The sequence below is a fragment of the Aulonocara stuartgranti genome, assembly GCF_965226115.1.
Source record: "Aulonocara stuartgranti genome assembly, chromosome: 15".
NCBI lineage: Eukaryota > Metazoa > Chordata > Actinopteri > Cichliformes > Cichlidae > Aulonocara > Aulonocara stuartgranti.
In genome coordinates this window covers 26,146,953-26,170,437 of record NC_138951.1, presented here as the reverse complement: position 1 = coordinate 26,170,437, position 23,485 = coordinate 26,146,953, and the positions used below count along the sequence as shown (strand labels likewise).

Here is a 23,485-nt window from a genome sequence, read left to right as displayed (position 1 = left end):
TGCGCCGCCCGGCATAGGAGGAACCAAGTGCTAAGATTTGGATGATCCTCCGTGTTTTCTGTGACAGTGAGACTGAAACTCTGGATCAGCCGAATCTTCCTGTGATTTTGGATCAATATTCAGTGCATTCCACAGTGACGGCTTCTGGCCGTGAAAATAGTCTGGAAGTTATGTGACCTAAATCTGAACAGTTTTATCTCCTAAAAAAATAAAGTTTCACATGACAGGAATCATAGGAAAGCCTTCAAGGTTAGTTTCTTTAGTTTTACATGAGTCTGAGATGAGCCCTTCTCCGAGGGACAGCTCATAATTGAGTTTGATTTTATTGCTCTATTTGTTTATACTTTAAAAATACATCTATACACACCTGTCAGCATCAGCTATTGTCCCTCTGACAGATCCATTTTAGAAAATGAGACATCTTCAGCATGGAGACCTATGGTTGATTCCTGGGCCACAGGCAGGAGACGGGGGAGAAGTCAAGGTACAGAGTAGGGAAAAAGAAAAGCCAGAGTCCATCCCACTAATGCTTTATTAATGTCTCACAGGCATAAAAGTGTCCAATATTTTTTAATGGAACTACTTTAAATTAAAACAACAGGCTGTGCATTTTTAAAATTTCACAGTGAGAAAGAATGAAGGGCAGATCACGTAAAATGACAAAAATAAAAATTCAATTTAATTCAGTTCACTTTTATTTATATAGCACCGAATCACAGCAACAGCTGCCCCAAGGTGCTTGATAATGTAAGGCAAAGACCCTACAACAATGCAGATAAAATGCCAACAATTTACGAGCAAGCACTTTGGCGGCAGTGGGAAGGAAATGCTTGCTTTTAACAGGAAGAAACAGGCTCGCAGAGGGGCGGCCATCTGCTGCAGCCAGTTGGGGGTGAGGAGAGAGAATAATGTATAAAAAATAAGGGACACTCTCATCATGGCCGGGGTTTGGCTGCTTCTTTTATGTGTTCAAGGTTAAAAACAATTATGCAAAGTGTACGTGTCCTTGATTATAGCTCCTCCTACAAGTGTCCTCTGTCGTCCTGAAACATTTTACGATTCACAGACTGGAGGACACAGGGACAGTGTCTATAACAGTAAAATTAACATAAAAAAACAATAAAGCACTTTTCAAAATCAGTCATAAATCACATAGAAGTGCATTTATTGCTGCAGGTCTCTAAGTAAAGACAACTCACAGAGTGGGAGTGGACCAACACAAAGGTATCTGCACTTTGATGCTTCCTTTACAAGAGGATACACTAATATACCTTTTGGAAAAGAAAACAAATCCCACAATTCAAAGTGTTAAGTGCTTATTTGGATTTTAACGAATGAATTCAACTTCAGTAATAGAAAAGCTGGATAGCGACAGATGTCACACTGTTACATCTCTGCAGCAAAGAGAAAAAAAATGAGAGTGAATAATATAAACATGATAAATTGGATACATCCTCCCTCTGTGTGATGGTTGCCATTATTGCAATGCTGTGTGGACTGTGTGGCAGCTGAAGGCTCTCACAACAACGGGTAGTGTAGAAACAATGGCAGACTTTAAAAAAGGCTCACATTTCTCTAACGGAAGCAGGTACCTCTAATAAGCATCTGTGCTGATGCACAAAAAAACCTGGTCTCACAGAAATAGATCTCCTAACACTGTTTTAATGTTACAATGTCAGAGCCACGTTAGAGTCAGTTGTGAAGTCTGTAGTAGTGCACACATGAATTATTTCATGTGAGCTAGCAGTATTGAATAATTATGTCTGTCAGTGATGAATCATTGATTTTTGATTTTTAAACTTTTTCAGTCAAAGGTAACTCTGATGCTTAACCCTCACCAAACCAAACAGACACTTAAACAGACATATCACTGATGTCATTGATGTGTCTGTTTAGGTGAAGAATTTGTTGTAGTTCAAGATTCATTCAGCTTTTTTGGTACGTCGTATGTAAGGTCATGGTATGTTGTCATCTATTATTATCTATTGCCTGCCTTTTATTATTGTTTTATTTTAAAATTTGTGTTTTGACTATTAGTTCCTGAAGATTAATACTTTTACAATGACCATCTTCTTTTTGATTGCTAGATGTTAGTAATGGTAAGACTACTTCTAGTAATTTCCTCTTATCTAAGATATGCAGTTAGTGTTGAGCTGGTCTTCCAGCGTCGATACGGAAGATGACAGAGCGCAAGTGGAAACCCAAGTGAACCATCATGCATCATCAACATTATCTGAAGCTGCGGTCATTTCCCACAGACTCTTACACAGAACACAGAGACACTGAGGAGTCATATGACCTAAGTCTAAACCCAGCGTACAGACTTTCAGTGAATGTGGTGCTGAAGGTGTGGAGGTGAATCAGAGTGTCAGAGGAGACTGTATAGAAAGACAGAGTGCCAGCAGGACAGTCCACATACACCCCTACTCTGCTCTTGATGAGGGAGGAGGAGATGGATGTTTCCCGGTTATTGTGCCACACAGAGTAACCACCATCAGAGCAGCTCAGACTCCAGGACTGATCATTCCAGCCAAACCTGCAGTCGGTCCTATCTGCTTTTCTACTGATTCCTCTGTAACTTACTGCTATAAAGACCCCCCCACTCCACTCGACCTCCCAGTAACAGCGACCAGTTAGAGCATTTCTACACAGCAGCTGAGAGCAGGTATCAAATCTGTCTGGATGATCAGGATACGACTGTTCCGCTCCCACTATCACCTTCCTGTTGTTGTTAGCAAGTTTGAGCTTCCTGTTTACTGAGTTTGTGTCCAGTTCAAGTTCAAAGAAATCTGATGGAAGAAGAGAGGAGACATAATAATAACTAACAAAAATATCATTTAAAGATAGGGTTTAAAGACAAACTGACAGGTGGCTTTTTTTCAGCAGTCAAACTTACACTTCCTAACATCAGGTTTCAACCTGTGTGCTCCACCATGCTCCACCCTGGATGAAAGAAGAGTTGGGATGACCATCAGCACCATCATGAACATAAAGAGTGATTTAACAGACATCTGTACCCTGACCTCAGTTTCCATTTTACATTTTTTTGAAACCTGCTTGTGTTGCTTATAACCGTATCATGATAATAATCCAGTGTATTTCACTGGATTATTGACAAAGTTCACAAAAGAATACTCTGCATTATAGATGCATGTTGCACATAATTATGACCATTAACCAATCTATTCAGAAGAAATATATTACACAAAAAATGTGAAAAGTATAAACTTCTTATGTGATGTAGATTCATTCTTCGGAAACCTCTGTGGTTCATCTGTGAAAAGAAATTTTAAGATCTTGTCATATTCCTGTACCTGAGAACATCAAGTCTCCAGTGTGAATCCTTTACTCCAGCCCATAGCTGTTCCACTCCTAAGTGTCCTGGATGATTGTAACTCAGATCCAGCTCTCTCAGGTGAGACGGGTTAGAACTAAGAGCTGAGGCCAGAGAAGCAAACCCTTCGTCTGTTACCAGACAACCTGATAGACTAGAGTTAGTAAAAACAAAATTCAAGCAGAAAGTAAAGAAAAACCTACACGTATTGACCATCTGCACCATTGGATGAACATTAAGATAGATTTAAGACAGTTGTATTCTGACCTCAGAGTTTCCATTTTACAGTGTGGACTTTTTAGTCCAGCGGAAAGCAGCTTGACTCCTAAATCCAGCAGATTGTTGTTGCTCAGGTCCAGATTTCGTAGATGAGAATGATTGGAGCTAATAGCTGAAGCTAAACAACCACAGCCTTCATTTGTGACCTGACAACCTGACAAACTGGATAAATAGAGGTCATGAAGTTAAAAACAAAGAATAAAACAAAACAAAAAAAAAACCAACCCAACAAAAACAACAAAAAACAGATGTTGGCCACCCATTTCAACATTTGGACATTTTCACACGAGCATTAGTTGGCTATATTCTGACCTCAGAGATTCAATTTTACAGTGAGGACTCTCAAGTGCCATCGAAAGCTGCTGTACTCCAAAATCTTTGAGATTGTTGTTGCTTAGCTCAAGCTTTCTCAAATGGGATGAGTTGGAACGAAGAGCTGAGGCCAAAGGAGCACAACCTTTTTCTGTTACCAGACAACCTGACAGACTGAGATTGAATCATGATTAAATCACACAACATTAAAGAAAAACCTTTAAAATAAGTCAAAATCTAAACATTAATTAATTGTATCCTTACCGGAGTGTTTCTAGTTTGCAGTGAAGACTCTGCAGTCCATCAGATAGCGGCTTCAATCCGGAATCCTTCAGGTTGTTGTTACTTAGGTCCAACTCTCTGAGACCAGAAGGCTGAGAGCTAAAAACTGAAGATAGAGTTTCACAGCTTCTCTCTGAAAGGTTGCATCTGTTGAGCCTGGGGAACAATTGCCAATGAAGACAAAGTGATTTATTTAAGTCATACAAAATAAAAAATATCCAATTTCCTTGACCTATTCACAGATCCACCTACAGAGCTCTGTTGGAAGCTTTGATGACTGGCAGGAGATTTACAAGAGCCTCATCTGAAGCAGAGTATTTCTTCAGATCAAACACTTCAAGTTCTTTTTCAGAAGACAATAAGATGAAGACCAGAGCTGACCACTGAGAAGGAGACAATTTTTCTGTGGGGAGACGTCCTGAACTCAGGGACTTTTGGATCTCCTCCACTAGAGAATGATCATTCAGCTCATTGAGACAGTGGAACAGATTGATGCTTTTCTCTGCAGACAGATTCTCACTGATCTTCTTGATGTATTGGGCTGTTTCCTGATTGGTTTGTGAGCTACTTCCTGTCTGTCTCAGTAGACCCTGTAAAAGAGTCTGATTTGTTTGCAGGGAAAGACCCAGGAGGAAGCGCAGGAGCAAGTCCAGGTGACCTTTTGGACTCTTTAGGGCTTTGTCCACAGCACTCTCATGGAGATGTTTGAGTTTAGATTTGGGTCTTACTTTAGACAGCAGAGATGTTGTTTGTTGTTCTCTCAGCAGGTTGACTCCAGAGTTGATGAAGGTCAGATGGACATGAAGAGCAGCCAGAAACTCCTGAACACTCAGATGGATGAAGCAGAACACCTTGTCCTGGTACAGTCCTCTCTCCTCTTTAAAGATCTGTGTGAACACTCCTGAGTACACTGAGGCTGCCGTGATATTGATGCCACACTCTATCAGGTCTGATTCATAGAAGATCAGGTTTCCTTTCTGCAGCTGATCAAAAGCCATTTTCCCTAGAGACTTGATCATCTTCCGACTCTTTTTATTCCAGTGTGGATCTGTTTCAGCTCCTTCTTCATACTTCACATTATTCACTTTGGCCTGAACCACCAGGAAGTGGATGTACATCTCAGTCAGGGTCTTGGGTAGCTGTCCTCCCTCTCTGGTTTTTAGCACATCCTCAAGAACTGTAGCAGTGATCCAGCAGAAGACTGGGATGTGGCACATGATATGCAGGCTTCGTGATGTCTTGATGTGGGAGATGATCCTGTTTGATTTTTCTTCATCTCTGAATCTCTTCCTAAAGTACTCCTCCTTCTGTGGGTCAGTGAATCCTCTGACCTCTGTCACCATGTCAACACAGTCAGGAGGGATCTGACTGGCTGCTGCTGGTCTTGTGGTTATCCAGATGCGTGCAGAAGGAAGCAGGTTCCTCCTGATGAGGTTTATCAGCAGCACATCCACTGAGGTGGACTCTGTAACATCAGTCAGGGTCTCAGTTTTGTGGAAGTCCAGAGGAAGTCGACACTCATCCAGACCATCAAAGATGAACAAAACCTGGAAGTCTTCAAAGCTGCCGCTATCTTCTTCTTTGGATTCAGGAAAGAAGTGATGAACAAGTTCCACCAAGCTGAACTTTTTCTCTTTCAGCACATTCAGCTCTCTGAAAGTGAATGGAAACATGAACTGGATGTCCTGGTTGGATTTGTCTTCAGCCCAGTCCAAAGTGAACTTCTGTGTTAGGACTGTTTTCCCAATTCCAGCCACTCCACTTGTCAGCACTGTTCTGATTGGCTTATCTTTAACAGGTGAGATTTTAAAGATGTCTTCTTGTCTGATTGTTGTTTCTGGTCTGTCTGATTTCCTGGATGCTGTTTCGATCTGTCTGACCTCATGTTCATTATTAACCTGTGCAGTCCCTCCCTCTGTGATGTAGAGCTCTGTGTAGATCTGATTCAGAAGAGTTGCATTTCCTGCTTTAGCAATTCCCTCAAAAACACACTGGAACCTGTTCTTTAGGTTAGCCTTGACTTGACGCTGGCACTTTGCAGTCTGAATTCCTACAAAATAAAAACAATGACAAGTTAATAAAGCTTAATAAAAGGTCAACTTCTTTTTTTTTAAACACACTCCATTAAATCTATTCTGCCAGAAAACTTCATAGATGTGATGGAGATGCGTAGAATCTATACAAACAGTTTGAAATGTCAACTTTTTCTGTTGCTTCTTTTTCTGCTTTCCATTGTGTTAAAATTCTCTTACTGCACTGCAGACGGTCAGCCAACTCTTGCTGCTTCATTCGCTTCAGGAAATCCACTGTAATTCTCAGAAATGACTCGCTGGTACTCTTCCTCTCCTCCTCGTCAGATTCCAACACCTCCTCATTTTCCTTCAGATTCTCTGCATTTTTGGGGTAACCTGGACTCAGAATGTTCTGGATCTTTTTCAGCTCATTCTTCACAAAACTGAAAATGTTTTCCTCCAACATCTGGAACCCAGAAAAAGGTTGTTTAACTTCAGTTGAGACTGACGAGAAATGTACGCCTTTGTAATAATACACTACAGTTAATGTGCCAGAATTTATTCATTGCTTCCATTCATCCTCCCTCTTCCGCTTATCTGAGTCACAGAGGAGCTGGAGCTGATTCCATGAGGTGAGAGGCAGTGTGCGCCTTGATCCAGGGCTAACTCAGAGAGACAGATAACATTCACACCTATTGGCAATTTAGAATCAAATTAACCTAACCCCAACAACTGCATGTCTTTGAACTGTGGGAGAAAGCCAGAGCACCTAGAGACAAACACAGGGAAAACTTTACACAGAAAGCCGCTGGCCAGATGGTGGAACAGTGCTACCACCACACTGAACTGCTGAAGTTATAATAAAAATAAAATCAAATAAATTATTTATATTTATATACAGGCATAACTAAACAATGTACCCAGTTGTCACGGCATGGGTCTAGGGGTCCAAGGCTCATGTGTTTATTGTGTTCTGCTATCTCTCTCCTGTTACTCAGTCTCTCTGTGTGTGTTTGTGTGTGTGTTATTTACATCCGCGTAAATAACATACACACGTTTTGGTTTGCTGGAGGAATTATTCCTGAGCTGGAGGCAGCCACACCTGCCGTTCGATATCCGTGGCCAGCTGATTACCGTTGTCAGGAGCACTGGCTTTAAGAGGGTGGCTGAGCTCCTGCCGGCGTCAAACACTTTAAGTACAGCCGTTGACTAATGTGTGTTAAAGACCTCGCTATAGTGGATTATTCTGCTGAGCTGTGTTTTTTTGTGTGCCACCACGAGTTGGGAGCGGAGTGCGTCTATTGTCATGGAGGGAAGTCACGGTTTGGAACTGGGGTTTTGGAACATAATAAAATAAAGTTTAATTACTTTACTTCTAGAAAACAATCTAGACTTCCACTCACCATAAATACGTAGTCCAGATGTGTTTGATGGTGCAGGACCTGCTGGTCAACACTGCAGAACACATTTAACTTTAGTATAAGTACAGTTTGTTTAAGGGGTTCCTTTCTATAATAAATTCTGATGGAAACAAAGTAAATACTTGTATGTGATCCCAAAAGCTTGATTCTGTTCATCTGGATGTTGTGTTTTCAGTGGGAGAAATGTTTCATCACTCATCCAAGTGACTTCTTCAGTCTCAGCTGACTGCAGGTTTCCCCAATCCCACTGAAAACGCTACATCCAGATAATCAAAATCAACTTTTGGGGACTTACTTATCTAAATGTTGGATATGATGTATTCAAGGAGGACGCAAAATGAAATTCTTATATTCTTACCTGTTATCAACAGACTGGGGTCCATCTTGTAAAAATATCTTCCATTCTATAGACCCACAGCTGGGTGCAAGCTGTGCGTCTGGACTTTCCTGAAGGACACTGTTAGAAGTACACAGATTTAACACACTCCACTGAAAAATTCAGCATAAAACATCTACTGAAAAAAAAAGTAGGGCATGTAAGGTAAAAACTTGGTGTGGAGGCAAAAAGTAAAAACATGCAATCAAACCAAAAAAAACTGGTACCACATGGGTCAAATGATTTCAGTACAAGGAGGCATACTGAAGGAGTCCTTAGGAAGGATCTCCAATGATGCACTGAGCACTCAATCTTCTCCTTTACTCTCTATACTTTTATATGACGCTATTGCATGTCACTATATTTGTTCCAGCTCTTTCTTGTAATCTGCAGTCACACAGATAATTGTACTTAGTGTTCTTGGAGCTGCTTTTTTCAGTGTGTAAAAAACTTCTGGTTTTATGGACAAAATTTCTTGGTGTAGCCAAGAAGAGGGTTTCCAGACAGATATTACCTTTTTCAGGATTATCTGACCATCATGAACTCTCCTTATGAGGCCATTGCTCTCAAAATGTGTGAATACAAATTTTTTTTTTTTGCAACATCATAACGAAACAAAACCAGTGGGCGCAAGAAACTATATCAAACACACATATGCAAATGCACGCACGTACACACACACACACACACACACACACACACACACACACACACACACACAGTGAAGCTTACTAGTTTTTAGACAACTGCCAGCTCTGAAATTTGCTGCGTCTGTCTTTCGTCTGTTCGCTCTTCGCGGACTCGCAACTTGATTCAGGTCCAGTTTCTGTTACAGCAGAGTCCAAGCTGCTCTGTGTCTTTTTGCTTAAACACAACACACACACACAGACACACAGACACACACACACAAGTGAATACAGAAGAACAAGAAGACTCAGCACAAAACAAACTGTATCAAACTTTAGGATTGTTGAGTTATTTTTTGAAGGAGGAGAATTAGTAACATTGTTAACTTCACCATTGTAATCTCTGCCCCACATTTACTTTGTTCCCATCTCATCACCTAAAGCTTGGGGCTATTGTGCTGCATTGGCTGTGCACAACATGCAAATCACTACTAATCAGTAAAAGAACTTGAAATTTAACAGGCTGTGAGAGAAGAAGTTGATGACATAGAGCTACATTCCAGCTTCCGCTTGTTAACTGATGCTATAAACCACCGAGTTAAAGTGCTTTAAGAGCACAGGTGGAAGACGTGTTATGTTTTTAAGTGATGATGAGCTCCTCTTCTCCTCTTGCCTGGCAGCTACATATTCACATCCTCTGTCTCTGCTCTGCACATGTCCAAACTGTCTTTACTCATCTCTAATCTTTCTGAAAATCTGAACTCGGACTTGTCCCTTCTTTATAATAGTTTCTGTCTCCATATCTATTTTTTTTTTTTTGTGTGTGTCCCGTTTGGATCTTTAGCCATCAGAATTGTTGTCTTAAGGCCAAGAAAGATGCCAAGCGGATTTATTTTACCAAGTGGATCATCATGGCCTTGCCATATTGGTCCATTTGATTGACCTTTATTATAATTATGAATTTATTTTATTTTCAGTTGCTACAAACTGAAAATAAAATAAAGACATGACTGGGGGATAGGACAGGGAGAAAGAATGAAAAGAAAGAATGAAAGAAAGAGAGGGAGAGAAAGAAAACCAAAGGGGAGAAGAGACGGTGAGAAGGGGGGGAAGAAAGAGAAAAAAACAAACAAACAAAAAAACAAAACACCTGGGTCACCTGTATGGAGAAAAAAACAGAAGAGAAAGCAAACAGCAAAGAGCAACATAATAAAAAAACAGCACCATCACAATAAACTAGCTAGCAGTAGATATCAGTAGATACTAAATAATAAACGATATTGTGCAGCACGCAAGATAGACAGCGCACAATGTGCTTTGAGGCAGCAGCCAAGAAAGCTGTAGTCCGCGTCTGTGAATACCCGTGTGTACACCTGTGTGCATACCTGTGTGGATCAGCATGCTTGCATTCCAAAGGTTTCTCCATGTAATGATCTGCTAGGGAGTGTGGGGAGCCACAGCCCCGTCCTCCAGGGTATGAAGCAGGTATGGAGGAGATCAAAACTCCAGACATCCAGAGGCCCCCAGAACACAAGAGACCAAGGAAGACCAACAGAGGGGCAGCTGCGCCACTGTCCCAGTAAGAGCTGAGGAGAGTCCCAGGTGAGGGCTCACTCAGCAGCCGCGGAGCAGAAGCCAGGGGGAGTTGCAGTGACGCGCCCGTGAGCTCCGCCGGCAGCCAGCTGTGCCTGAGTGACCGAGCCCCAGGCCGAGAGGCCGGGGGCACCCCACCTCTGAAGTGGCCCGAGCGAGCCCCAGGCTCCAGGCCCCGATAAGCGGCCGCCAAGGAGTGAGCTGGTGTGTACCCGGACGCCCACCCCCAGACACAAAGAACCACCAACGCACCGACACCTGAGGGAGTCCGCCACTGGCAGGGGAAGTGGTGGTGGGTGGAGATAGGCCTCCAAACCTTGGAGGGCCTGAGATGTCCCCAGAGAGGTGGCGTCTGATACCCAACCTGACATATAGACACAGACATACAGCCACACACAGACACAAACATCCATTCCCACCCTCATGCTCTCATATGCACTTACTCCACACTCAACCAACGTGGAGACAGACATAAAGAGACGCTGTACACACGATCACACTCCCCAAGCGTACTCTACGAACCGGGTCTAGGTACCCTTGTATCTCCCCCTCCTGCAGAGAGTTCCTGGCACAGAGAGTTCCATATCTACTGACATTCCTTTTCTCTCTGGAGCACACCTCCACCACTCCACGCTCTCTGATCCACCCCACTGACCCCACACTGATTGTTATTAACTTTACAAATTATCACTTCTGTAGTTTGTTCTACATCACCTCAGAGATGTCCACTACATTCCTGCTTTATTGAAGTTTATGCAGGTGGATGCTTCTCTAGTGTCCTGGATTGTTGATTACCTGACAGGAAGACCACAATATGTACGTCTCCCACAGTGTGCGTCTGACAAGGTAATCAGCAACATAGGGGCACCCCTTCCTCTGCACCCTCTACACCACAGACTTCAGCCACTGCACAGAGACCTGCCATCTTCAGAAGTTTTCTGATGACTCTGCGGTGGTTGGATGCATCAGCAGGGATGATGAGACAGAGTACCGGGCTGTGGTCGACTCCTTTGTCACGTGGTGTGAGCAGAATCATCTGCAGCTCAACGTGGCAAAGACCAAGGAATTGATCGTGGACTTTAGGAAGACCAGGAAATACTTGACCCCTGTTTCAATCCAGGGGGTCAGAGTTGACATTGTGGAGGACTATAAATACCTTGAAGTACATATCGACAATAAACTGGACTGGGCTACAAACACCACAGCACTTTACAGAAAGGGCCAGAGTCGTCTCTATTTCTTGAGGTGACTGAGGTCCTTCAACATCTGCCAGAAAATGCTCAGGATTTTCTACGAGTCTGTTGTGGCCAGTGCGATCCTCTATGCTGTTGCATGCTGGGGGAGCAGGCTGAGGGTCGCAGATGCCAACAGACTCGATAAACTGATTCGTAAGGCCAGTAATGATGTGGGGATGGAGCTGGACTCCCTCAAGGTGGTGTCGGAGATAAAGACAATGTTGGATAACACCTCCTACCCACTCCATGACATGCTGGTCAGTCACAGGAGCACGTTCAGTGAGAGACTGAGATTACCGAAAAGCACCACTGAATGACACAGGAAATCATTGCTGCCTTTGGCCATCTCCCTGTACAACACATCCACTTAACACACTGTTTACTGCAACAGGCATTATCGAATTTCCCAGAGGAACCCACCCGAGGGATTAATAAAGTTCTATCTTATCTTATCTTATCTTAACAGCTACACCCTTCTTGCACATGTTCTTTTTCAGCTATTTATTAATAAGTGACTTTTATGTATATATATACCTGTATATATTGTGCTATTCTTAGTTAGAGTATTGTCTGTCTTTGTTAATGTTTGTTTATAATGGAGCACTGTAATAAAAAATAATTTCCCCTAGGGATCAATAAAGTATTCTGATTCTGATTATTAAATCTCATCACTGTGTCCTCTTGAGTCTGCATTTGGGTCCACCCCCAAACATCCGCCCCTAGGCCCCCTCAACACTGACCTTGTTGTTTTTGTAAAGTGCGCCGAGATTAACCTTGATTTGTATGAAGTGAACTTTAACCCTTTCTTGCATGAATTATGACAACCTCAACCAGGATTTTTTTCTTAAGTATTTTCATCCTTCTTTAAACATGAAGATTTTTGAACTTCTTTTTTTTTTAAACATGTACTTTTCAAAGAGTTATTTTTTTTAACCCATAACAAGGGTTAAGGCCGCAGGAGTAGAAGAGTAATTGGTTCACAGGGAACTGAGACATGTAATTTTGACATGTTTAGCTCTAAAATTTGCAGCAGCAATTTAACTCAGACTCAGTAACTTTAAAGCAAAGTGGTTAGCAGTGCAAAGAGTGGAGCTGTGCTTTATTTAACTCATTGGGTTTATATGGGACATGTTATCATTTTACACACATCGCTCTGGTCATAACATGCTAACTTCTGAATAATAACTGATTAATTATTTCTGTATAATAAACAGACTTACTGTTTTTTAAATAAGGGCTTCTTTTTCAGTCTGATATGATGTTTGCTGCTCGCTGACATGGGTTCAGGTTCAGATCCAGCAGAGTATGATTTGTACCACAGCTTTTTTCTTCTACATAAAACACACACACAGATTTGAGTGATGACATCACTGCCTCATCGGTCAGACATGAGCATCTCTGATCAGTTTGGACTCACAGAGGTTACAGCAGTGTAATGTGGAGACAAAGGCTGTATCCCAATTCAGGGTCTGCAGCCTGAAAGGCCGCATTTTAAGGCCGATTACGTCACAGCGACGTGACGAAGGCTGTCCCAATTCGAAGGCTGCTCAAAATGCGGCCCTGAAATGCGTCCTTCATTTCCCTGAATTTTAAGGACGTGGCGGTGTAGACTTCTTGGCCCAACATATCCCAGAATGCATAGCGCGGCGGTGGGTGTGGATAATTTTGCCGAAAAAAAAACGCGGATGAGGGGCGGCCGAAGAGTAAACTTTAAGTAAATACTGAATATTATGTCACTTATTTATGTGCAAATGTTTAATAACAAAGAACATTAAACATTACTGTTGGCCACATGTCGGCAAAGTTATGTGACATTAGTGACGTTTGTACTAACTTGGTTTTAAAGCCTTTACTTTAAAATATACGCCATTCAATAGCTGACCTTAATCTTACAGAGAATGATCAAAGCTCATGTAGAAACAAACAAACAAGTGAACAAAAGATTTTCTCTTTCATTTCTGTCAAACAAAGCTGTATGAAACGTTTCCAGCTGTTACTATCATGGTTGCTAGGCAACCTGGGCAGCGCAACGGAGGCTAGACTGTCCCATTTCACAAGCCTCGCACTTCTGGCCTTAGCGGTCTTTAAGTACGCGGCCCTTGAGGATCGTTGAGGCTGTGTACTTTAAGGCTGCAGACCCTGAATTGGGATACAGCCATTGAGCAGTAGTGAAAAACAGGAAACCAGTGAGAAGGTTTACTGGGAAACAATCAGGATGTAATTTCTGTGTTCATGTTGCTTTCAGGCCCCTCTTCTGTGGAACCAGCTTCCAGTTTGGATTCAGGAGACAGACACTATCTCTACTTTCTCATAGGAGATTATGATTGTTGGGTCTAGATTACAGTATTAAGGGCCTGAGGTGACTGCTGTAATATCTTTATTCAGAACACTGAAGTTTCACTCTGTCAGTGTAAAATTTGTATCTCTCTGTTTAATCCAACCTCATGTTGGTGTAGTGCCCTGAGTCACTGTCCTCTGAAACATATACATGAAAACAAAAACTTACAGTACCTTTTAGAACTTTTTGAAGACCATTGTTCTTTATAATCAATCGGCTCGTTGAGGGACCTGTCACTCTTTACAGACACAGAGCTGGGTTCATGTTCAGGTCCAGCAGAGTGTGATTTGAACCACAGCTTTGGTCTAACACAAACACAAACAGAGCTTTGAATGTGAATAATGATGGAGCAGTGATGTGAGTGCTGAGCTGTGACATGGAGAAGAGTCCTGATAGTCAGAGACGGTCCTCTCACCTCTGAGCTTTGGTCTGGCTCTCATGTTCCCCACACAGAGTGGCTGCAGAGGGAGGGACTCCCTCCTCTCTTTGCTCACACTGATCCATAGCAAAGCCCACACCTTCACACGGAAACAGCAAACTAATAGTTAACAGTGAAAGAAACATTGGTGAGACAAGCTGAGACAGGCTGGACAATTATGGACAAATGTATTAAACCCTCCAAAATAGGGCTAGCCAGCGTTGGGACCAGGAAGTAGAGTTGCAGTCTTACACGCCTCTCTGCAGCTTCTCTCCTCCTGTTACCCTCCCCAAAACCCATCTCCATAGAGACTGTGTCAGCTCCCAAACAGACAAAAAACAAACATAAAAAACACAAAGAAAGAACAATACAGCATCCACATCTGAACTAAAGAGTAAAACAGTGAAATGTGGATTATTAAACATTAGGTCTCTCTCTTCCAAGTCTCTGTTGGTACATGTCTTAATAATTGATCAATAAATCGATGTCATATGCCATGGGAGTGTCTGGTCGGATGTGGTCCAGGTTCCTGCGGTGGAGTTGGCCAGCTCATCACCTGCTTCCAATTTCCGGGCCTCCATCTGGAGGGTTTTTAAGCCAGCGTTTCCTGCCACTCCTTGCCAATTCATCCTGCTACCACTAGTGGTAAACTTGGCCTCCGCTGTGTTTGGACTCCGTTTGCCTGGATCGTGGGTTGATCCTGTGTTCTCCAGATGCATCACCCGTAGTGCTCATCAGCAGCGCTGGTTCTGTTTCCACTCCGTTCTCCAGTCTGCCTAGAACCCTAGGACTCACCATCTCCTCGGCCTGCCCTCCAGCCCGTACTTCAACGGTGAATTCCTCTCCCCTGGACACCCTGGAACCTGGACCAGCTTCCCCGCATTCTCAGCCATCCCTGGGACGCTCCCACGGCAACCCCTCCTCTGCCTAATAGCCGGTGTTTTCAAGTAAGCACAAGACTCTCCACTAGTACCACTCTAATTGTTTTCCAGATCAGTAAAACCTCGTGTTCTCCTTGTGTTCCACGTCCGTTTCTCCATCCTCTGGTCTCCCTCAGTTCCTGCGTATAGTTTCTGTTAGAATCAGCCTTGTTTAAGTACTTTTTTCCTACAAATAAATTGTACATAGTTCGAGCAATTGAGTCTGCTCTTGAGTCCACAGCATCCTTGTTTGAGACAATCAATTTACTTTACCTTACAGAAACCTGGTTGCAGCAGGATGATTATGTTAGTTTAAATGAATCAACACCCCAGAGTCATTCTAACTACCAGAAACCTCGAGGGGGCGGCCTGTGCTTTACCTCGCCATGTATGACACTGGATAAGGCCTCAAATCAGATGTGCTTGACTCCCTGTTTCAAGGTACTGGGTCGTGTGACCCAGTGTTTGAGTTTTTATGTATCTTACCTTTTGTATTCATTTGTGTTCTAGTTTAGCTCATCTAGTTAATTTCTAGGTTACAGTTTAGTCCTTTGTTTCTTAGTTGTTTCTGTCATCTCCCCCTCTACTGTCTCCTGGGCCATGCGTCTACCTGTCATGTTTCATGTCTGTGTGGTCCTTGTTTTGAAGTTTGTGTCATGTCTATGTCTCAATGTTTCCTGTTTTATTTTGAAAGAGTCTGGTGTTCTTTGTTCATTGTATTTAGTTTTCACTTCCCCTATCCTGTCATTAGGTTCATGTGTGTCAGCTGTTCTTCCTCGTGTGTTTCCACTTCCCCTGATCATCCCTGTGGGTATTTAGTCTCTGTGTTTCATTCAGTCTGTGTTGCATTGTCTGTTATCATTCCTGTCACTCTAGCTACACGTCATGAGTCATAGTTTTTCGAACTCTGTTACTAGTCATGTTCATAGTAATCTGCTCCTGTCATGTTTTCATAGTCTTTCATGTACCAATCCAGAATTCTGTTCTTAGCTTTTTCATGTTGTGTTCATAGCTCATAGTTACAGTTCAAGTCAGAGTCTTAGTTTGTCTTAGTCTTTAGTTGTTTCCCAGTTTAGGCTCTTTGTTTAGGTCATTGCCTTAGTTTATTTTTGGCTATTTTTGCTTTAATGTTTACCGGCCCTAATAAAGGCTGGCTTTGAGTTTAGTAAAAGTTTTGCCTCCTTCGTCTGTGTCCGCACCTGGGTCCTCCAAACACCCTCCACATGGTCTGCCCCCGCTGACTGTGACATTCTGGTATAATTCTTAAACACGTAACCTAAAGCAGATAACTCGTAAGCTGGAGAGGAAATGGCGTGTCACACATTTAGAAGAGCATCATTTATCCTGGAGAAATAGTTTGCTGCTTTATAAGAAAGCCCTCCGTAAAGCTTACTATTCGTCACTGATTGAAGAAAATAAGAACAACCCCAGGTTTCTCTTCAGCACTGTAGCCAGGCTGACAAAAAAGTCAGAGCACTGTTGAGCCTATTCCTTTTCCTTTAACATTAACTAGTAATTCTTGAACTTTTTCACAAATAAAATTTTAATCATTAGAGAAAAAATTACCTATAATCATCTCACAGATGTAATATTATCTACAGCTACTTTTAGTACCATTGATATTCATTTAGGCTCTTTTTGTCCAACTGATCTTTCTGAGTTAACTTCAATAATTACTTCCTCCAAACCATCAACGTGTCTTTTAGATCCCATTCCTACAAAACTGCTCAAAGAAGTCCTGCCATTAATTAATTCTTCGATCTTAAATATGATCAACCTATCTCTAATAATCGGCTATGTACCACAGGCCTTCAAGCTGGCTGTAGTTAAACCTTTACTCAAAAAGCCATCTCTAGACCCAGCAGTCTTAGCTAATTATAGGCCAATCTCCAACCTTCCTTTCATATCAAAAATCCTTGAAAGAGTAGTTGTCAAACAGCTAACAGATCATCTGCAGAGGGATTGATTGATTGATTGATTGATTGAATCTTTATTTTGAACATGTTGAAAAAGTATAAAAAAAATAGAATTAAAAGAGACAAATGAACAAAGCAAACAAAAGGAAAACGAGCAAACACAACTCCAAATAACGTCCATGTTCAAAAAGGAGCAGGAAGAAGCATAAGCTTATTTAATCCCACCCCTTTTCCACTATCTAGTATCAATAGACTACAGAAATACCTCCTTGCAATTACATTATATGTTATGTGTAATTTTTAAAAAAAAATATATACACATATATGTTTCTATCTATCCATACATACGTATATACACACATACGCACATATACACATTTTCAATAACCCCATTAACACCTCAAGGATACACAACCTACAATTATATATATATTATACCCATACCAACAAACCCGTGCATGCGCACACACATGAAAATATTAGACAAGAACACCCTATCAAATCTCTACCTTTTCCCTGTACCCTGTAAAAACCATATCCTTAAACCACTTTTTAAACTGCGCCATGCTTGGACATTGCTTCATATCTTTACTTAGTCTGTTCCACAGCTTCACTCCACACACAGAGATGCAAAAACTTTTTAATGTTGTACGGATACGAGGATGTTTTAAATTTAATTCCCCTCTCAAATTGTATCCCCGTTCCCTTTTAGAAAACATTTTTAGAATATTGTCAGGAAGCAGGTTATTTATTGCTTTATATATAATTTGTGCTGTGAGAAAATGAACCAGATCTGTGAATTTTAGAATTTTTGATTTTAAGAATAGTGGATTTGTATGATCTCTGTAACCAGTTTTATGGATTATCCTTATGGCCCTTTTTTGCAATATAAAGATTGATGATAGCGAACATTTGTAAGTATTGCCCCAAACCTCTGCACAGTAATTCAAATACAGTGCAATCAGGGAACAATAGAGAATGTGGAGTGATTTGTGGTCCAGAATGTGTTTTACTTTACTCAAGATTGAGACACTTCTTGAAATTTTGTTATGTATATGATTTATATGAGACTTCCAGTTTAATTTATCATCTATAATCACACCAAGAAACTTATGTTCAAGTACTCTTTCAATTTCCACACCATCTACATGAATCTGCACTTGTGCATTTCTAAGGGAATTCCCAAATAAGATAATTTTAGTTTTACTTAGATTTAGCGATAGTTTGTTCCTGTTAAACCATTTTTTAATTTTGCACATTTCTGAAGTAATTGTATCCAGCAGCTCCTTTAGATTCCCCCCAGAACAAAAAATATTTGTGTCATCTGCAAATAATACTAATTTTAATATATCAGATGCCTTACAAATATCATTTATATAAATAATAAATAATTTTGGACCCAGTACAGAGCCTTGTGGAACACCACAAGCAATGTCCAAGCATGATGAGGAATGGACACCCATTTGGTTTATTTGAAGAGTTTCAGTCAGGTTTCAGAGCTCATCACAGCAGAGAAACAGCTTTAGTGAAGGTTACAAATGATCTTCTTATGGCCTCTGACAGTGGACTCATCTCTGTGCTTGTCCTGCTAGACCTTAGTGCAGCATTCGATACTGTCGACCATAATATCCTATTAGAGCGATTAGAACATGCTGTAGGTATTACAGGTACTGTACTGCAGTGGTTTGTGTCATATCTATCTAATAGACTCCAATTTGTGCATGTAAATGGAGAGTCCTCTTCACATGCTGAGATTAATTATGGAGTTCCACAGGGTTCAGTGCTAGGACCAATTCTGTTTACATTATATGTGCTTCCCTTAGGCAGTATCATCAGAAGACATAGCATACATTTACACTGCTATGCAGATGACACCCAGCTCTATTTGTCCATGAAGCCAGATAACACACCAATTAGTCAAACTGAAGGAATGTCTTAAAGACATAAAGACCTGGATGGCCACTAACTTTCTGCTTCTTACTTCAGATAAAACTGAGGTTATTGTACTGTGCCCTGAAAATCTTTGAAATATGGTATCTAATGACCTTGTAGTACCATATCACCCCATTAGAGCACTTCACTTTCACACTGCAGGCTTACCTGTTGTTCCTAGAGTATTTAAAAGTAGAATGGGAGGCAGAGCCTTCAGTTTTCAGGCCCCTCTTCTGTGGAACCAGCTTCCAGTTTGGATCCGGGAGACAGGCACTATCTCTACTCTTAAGATTAGGCTTTAAACTTTCTTTTTTTGCTAAAGCATATAGTTAGGGCTGAATCTTCCCTTAGTTATGCTGCAATAGGCATTTTTACTGTGTAACTGGAGAAAGCGTCTTAGATTACTGTTTTCTCTCTAATAGAAACTGAGACTGTTGTTGAAAATCTATATGTTGGAACTTCAAAGTCCAAAAACTTCATAACCTGTATAAACTGTGGCAAAATCCACTCAGTATGTGTGACACCTAATAGGATGTTATGGATCAAATGCATACAGCTAGTGAATCATTATGTAATAATAATATTAATAATAACTTTTTATTATATTTTTACTATGATGTAACTAGTATATTATTTCACTTTGGTGTCCCAGAGCTTCAGGCGTCCACCCAGGGTGACTGATTTAAAAATGTCTCTTTATGCTGAGCTTAGACCGTAGACTATTTAATCCACACCTTGTGAATTAAAATTGAACCTCAGCCAAGCTTATGTGGGCCGTTCAACCACTTCACACATTCTCTACATTTTTCCCTGCAGACTCAGGTTCAGATTACAATCAAACTGTAATTCACATTACCTGCTAATCACAACAAGAACACATGAAAATCACTGGAAAGTCATTGTTCTTTACCTCAGAGAGAAGACCTTTACAACATTTATACCCTAAAGCAGCAAACAGCCAATCAGCATGAAGAGACATCTCTCCTGTACAGCCGGTGATCCAGCTCACTGTGATCAGACTGATCCTGTTCGCACATTTACAGATTTCTCAGGTGGGATTCTTACCCGCTGATTTCACTTCACATCATCTTCCAGACACTTCCCAGCTTTCTGCGTGGAGGAACCATCTGGAGAGAAGTAGCTGCTCATTCAGCCCGTTTGTTAGTCCTGGTGTCTGTGAGCGTCTGATCTGATGACACTGACGTGTTATCGTAAGTTAACTTTAGAGTGACGTCAAAACCAGTTTAACCTGTAGAAACTGAGCAGCTAAGTGTAACCCTGGTAAGATTCACAGCAATCAGAAGTACAGGGTTCTTTAAATGCATCATAGTTTCCCATATTGTAGCTCTTGTCTGATAGTTTAATTTCTGATCTTGCCCTGAAGGCATTACCTGCAGCTTGGTGCGCGTGAAGGTGTGGTGCAGAGGAAAAAGGACGGCAAGGAAAAACTCCAGTTAAAAGGGAAAAAGAGGTTCCATTAACATTTGTGAGAGAGTTTCCGTTAGCGGTGAACCACAGACGGGTACCTACCTCAAAGGAGTCGGAGTGTTTCTTTGAACCTTTTGAACCATTCTGAATGTTTTTTTTTTTGAGGGACAGTTCCATGTGTGCCGAGTGAAGAGCTGGTATTGTGGATCTAGGACACTGTTGCTGCTGTGGAGAGCTTCTGTGTGTCAGGACGCCGACACATTGATGCCTGCCGTACCAGGAGGGCGGTAGGAGAAAAAACAAAAGGAAGTCCACCTGAGAGATACCTTATCATTTTCTTTTGCTACTTTTTTCTTCGCCTGGGACTCAGGTTGTTTTTTGTTCTCAAACCCAAATAAACTGGTAACTAAATGAAACTGACATCATAAAAACTGACTGTTGACAACCAGTAAAAGTCCAGTGGTACCACATTTTCCATTCTTTTTCCTTTTCTTTGGGGTGTTGAAATATTGTTTTTTCTTTCTTGTCTTACATCTGTTTTGATTGTTTCAATTACTTTTGTGATGCATTTGAGATGGTTACTGCATTTGAAGGTATCCCTACATTGAGAATGAGCAAAGGGAACTGATCCAAAGAAAATATATATAAAGCAAGGGCGTAGATTTGGCATGGACGGAAGGGACATGTCCCCACCAATATTCAGCGATTATTGAGTTGTCCCCACCAATAATTTGATCTATTCGAGTAAAGAAAATCAAACCCGATAGAAAGAAAAAAAAAACAAAAAACGATCTGTCAACGTCTCATTTACCCAGCGGTGAGTCCTACTGGAGTCCTACCTCATGTGACAAATATGGCCAATGTGAATGGCTGTGCCTTTCACAGAGCTCTTCAGGTTGTTTTGTTGCTATAATTAATTTATATTAACAATAATATAAAATTATGCACAAAAAAAGTGGTTTTATTTATATATGTTTATATATAAATATATGTGGTGGCCCCTAGAGACAAAACACGTACAAACTCCAAAACACATTTCTAGCATGAACTGAAATTCCAAAGCAGAGCTACTAGATCACTTAAATTACACAATTGAAAGCATGTGTGTATTGTTTGTGTATTTATACACAGGCACTCATATATATTCAAATAATTTAAAAAAAAATGTTCATTTACCTGTTATTACCACACACCAAATCCAGTCGTTGGTACTTGCTGGCTTACCTAGTGGCTACAGCCACTAGGTAACAAAAGCTCAACCCTAGCATCCTGGAGCACTTCTGTTGTCTTTTGTATGTGTTTTGAGTTTTTATGTGCTTCTGAGTTCTGAGTCAGCTTTTTCCTTTTACAAATTTAAAGTGAAACAACACAAAACACTGCAAACCACAACACAATTAAATATAAATTAAAATATGAAAACAAAAAGAACATGCACATTCTCTGTCATATGGACCTGCATGAATAAACTTTCTGAATCCTTTATCATCTGCAACTGAAAATAGTTGTGGATGATTACTATACCTTTCTAATGTGACGTTGTTGTCCCTGGCTCTCTTTCTCTCCCTCTGGCTCTGTTCCTGTGCTACTGAGTGTAACTACCGCCCCTCCCCCCTCTGCCCAGCGTAAAGCACAAGGCTGAGTGAAGCAGAAAAAAAGTGCGAGAGAGAGGCTGAGAGAAAGAAAAAAAAAAACCCACGTGATGGCTTGCGATAAGGAGCCGGCTCGCGTCGTTCACGTCAAAGAGCCGGCTCTAAGAGCTATTTCGTTCGCGAACGACCCATCACTGCTGTTTAGTTTTAGCAGCGGCAAACCTGCGCTGCGAGGAGGAGAGGAGGACAGCAGCAAAAAGGAAGAACCTGGATATAAGTATTTTTCAAAGAAACCTGCAAGTTACTTAAAGCCAAATTAACTCATAAAATGTGTCCGTCATAATAACGTTACAGGCTATGCTAGGCTTTGGCCCACATCAGTCTAAAATTGTATGTAAGTATGAATAACGTGTTTTGGAAACGAACTGCACAACATGCAGCACTATTAGTTATCTCAGTCTCCCACAGTAGCATTTCTAATTTTGATTGAAACTTTCAGAGAAAACAGCAGCTTTGAGCAAGCCAGGATATTAGTTTACGGAGGTTGTTAAAATTATATGTCTAACATTAAAATGTTGGTGACACAATAATTTCATCCTAATGGTACTGACATATTCATAGGGTTAATTTTTGAGACAAAATGTCATGAGGTAGTCATGATTTTGCAAATATCCACCTTGTAGTGCAGCACACAAATGATAGGTTTTATATTTGTATAAACATTTTTATAAACAGTGCAAAAAGCACATTAAAGTAATCCCACGACCCCTTTACAGGAAGTGTGTTTCGTGTAGGGGTGACGGGCAAAGGCTATTTCATGTCTTTTCATGTCTTCATTTTATGCTTTTTGACTTCAGTTAGATTTGTCTGTAACAAATCCTCACAAGAACATTTAGTTTAATCATAATCACTTTTAAAGCAGTCACAGGAATACTTGTCAATCCCAACCCTAACCCACAGATTAAAGTTTCCTCCAACTTTTCCGTACAATCCACTTTTTACTAAATCACTTTAAAAGTCAAAGTGTCGTGTGTGTGCTCTCATTCACTCTCATATCTGTCAAGGCCGTTTCTACCCAGGCTTTCAGTTAGACCAGAGTTAGACCTGTCTTGTCACAGTGACCGGATGGGACCTCAAGCGCAGACTGAAAATGACAGTTCAAACAGTTCTTTATTTATAGAAAACACCAGGTGCTAGATATGTACAGGTGAGGAGAAATCCGGGGTCCCAGGGGTCCAAAGGGATGATCCAGAGAGGGGAGGTCGCTTACTCTAGTGCTCCACAACACAGTTCCACACAAAAGGGAATCATCACTTAGCCACAACAGTAACTCCTGAGAGGCAGGGTTGTTCAGTCAGGGGAAACTGTTCTCAGGATAAGGGAAGTCAAAACTAGGAAACACCTCCTGAAGGTAAATCTTAGATCTTTTCACCAAGAGAGAATCCAACACTAACGTGTCAAGCACAATCATCCA

The 23,485-nt window shown here is 41.2% G+C and overlaps 1 protein-coding gene across 5 annotated transcripts; it reads right to left on the bottom strand.

Moving 5' to 3' along the window:
- Window positions 1-315: 315 nt before the first annotated feature.
- On the bottom strand, window positions 316-22,037 carry LOC309690115 (uncharacterized protein). Of its 5 annotated transcripts, none has more exons than XM_082506998.1 (15): window positions 21,599-22,037; window positions 14,224-14,326; window positions 13,982-14,113; window positions 12,691-12,801; window positions 8,749-8,880; window positions 7,999-8,097; window positions 7,623-7,674; window positions 6,460-6,685; window positions 4,460-6,257; window positions 4,190-4,363; window positions 3,926-4,099; window positions 3,602-3,775; window positions 3,315-3,488; window positions 2,897-2,943; window positions 316-2,789 (listed from the first exon to the last, which is right to left on the bottom strand). In XM_082506998.1, exons 2-15 carry the CDS (start codon window positions 14,310-14,312, stop codon window positions 2,263-2,265), a joined length of 3,909 nt encoding a protein of 1,302 aa, XP_082363124.1. In that variant the 5' UTR covers window positions 14,313-14,326; window positions 21,599-22,037; the 3' UTR covers window positions 316-2,262. The 5 variants fall into 5 exon arrangements, with proteins under 5 accessions (XP_082363124.1, XP_082363125.1, XP_082363123.1 ...); XM_082506999.1 differs by lacking the exon at window positions 21,599-22,037 and adding an exon at window positions 20,060-20,190 and having other exon boundaries at window positions 14,224-14,346; XM_082506997.1 differs by lacking the exon at window positions 21,599-22,037 and adding an exon at window positions 20,060-20,190.
- Between the last annotated feature and the right edge of the window lie 1,448 nt (window positions 22,038-23,485).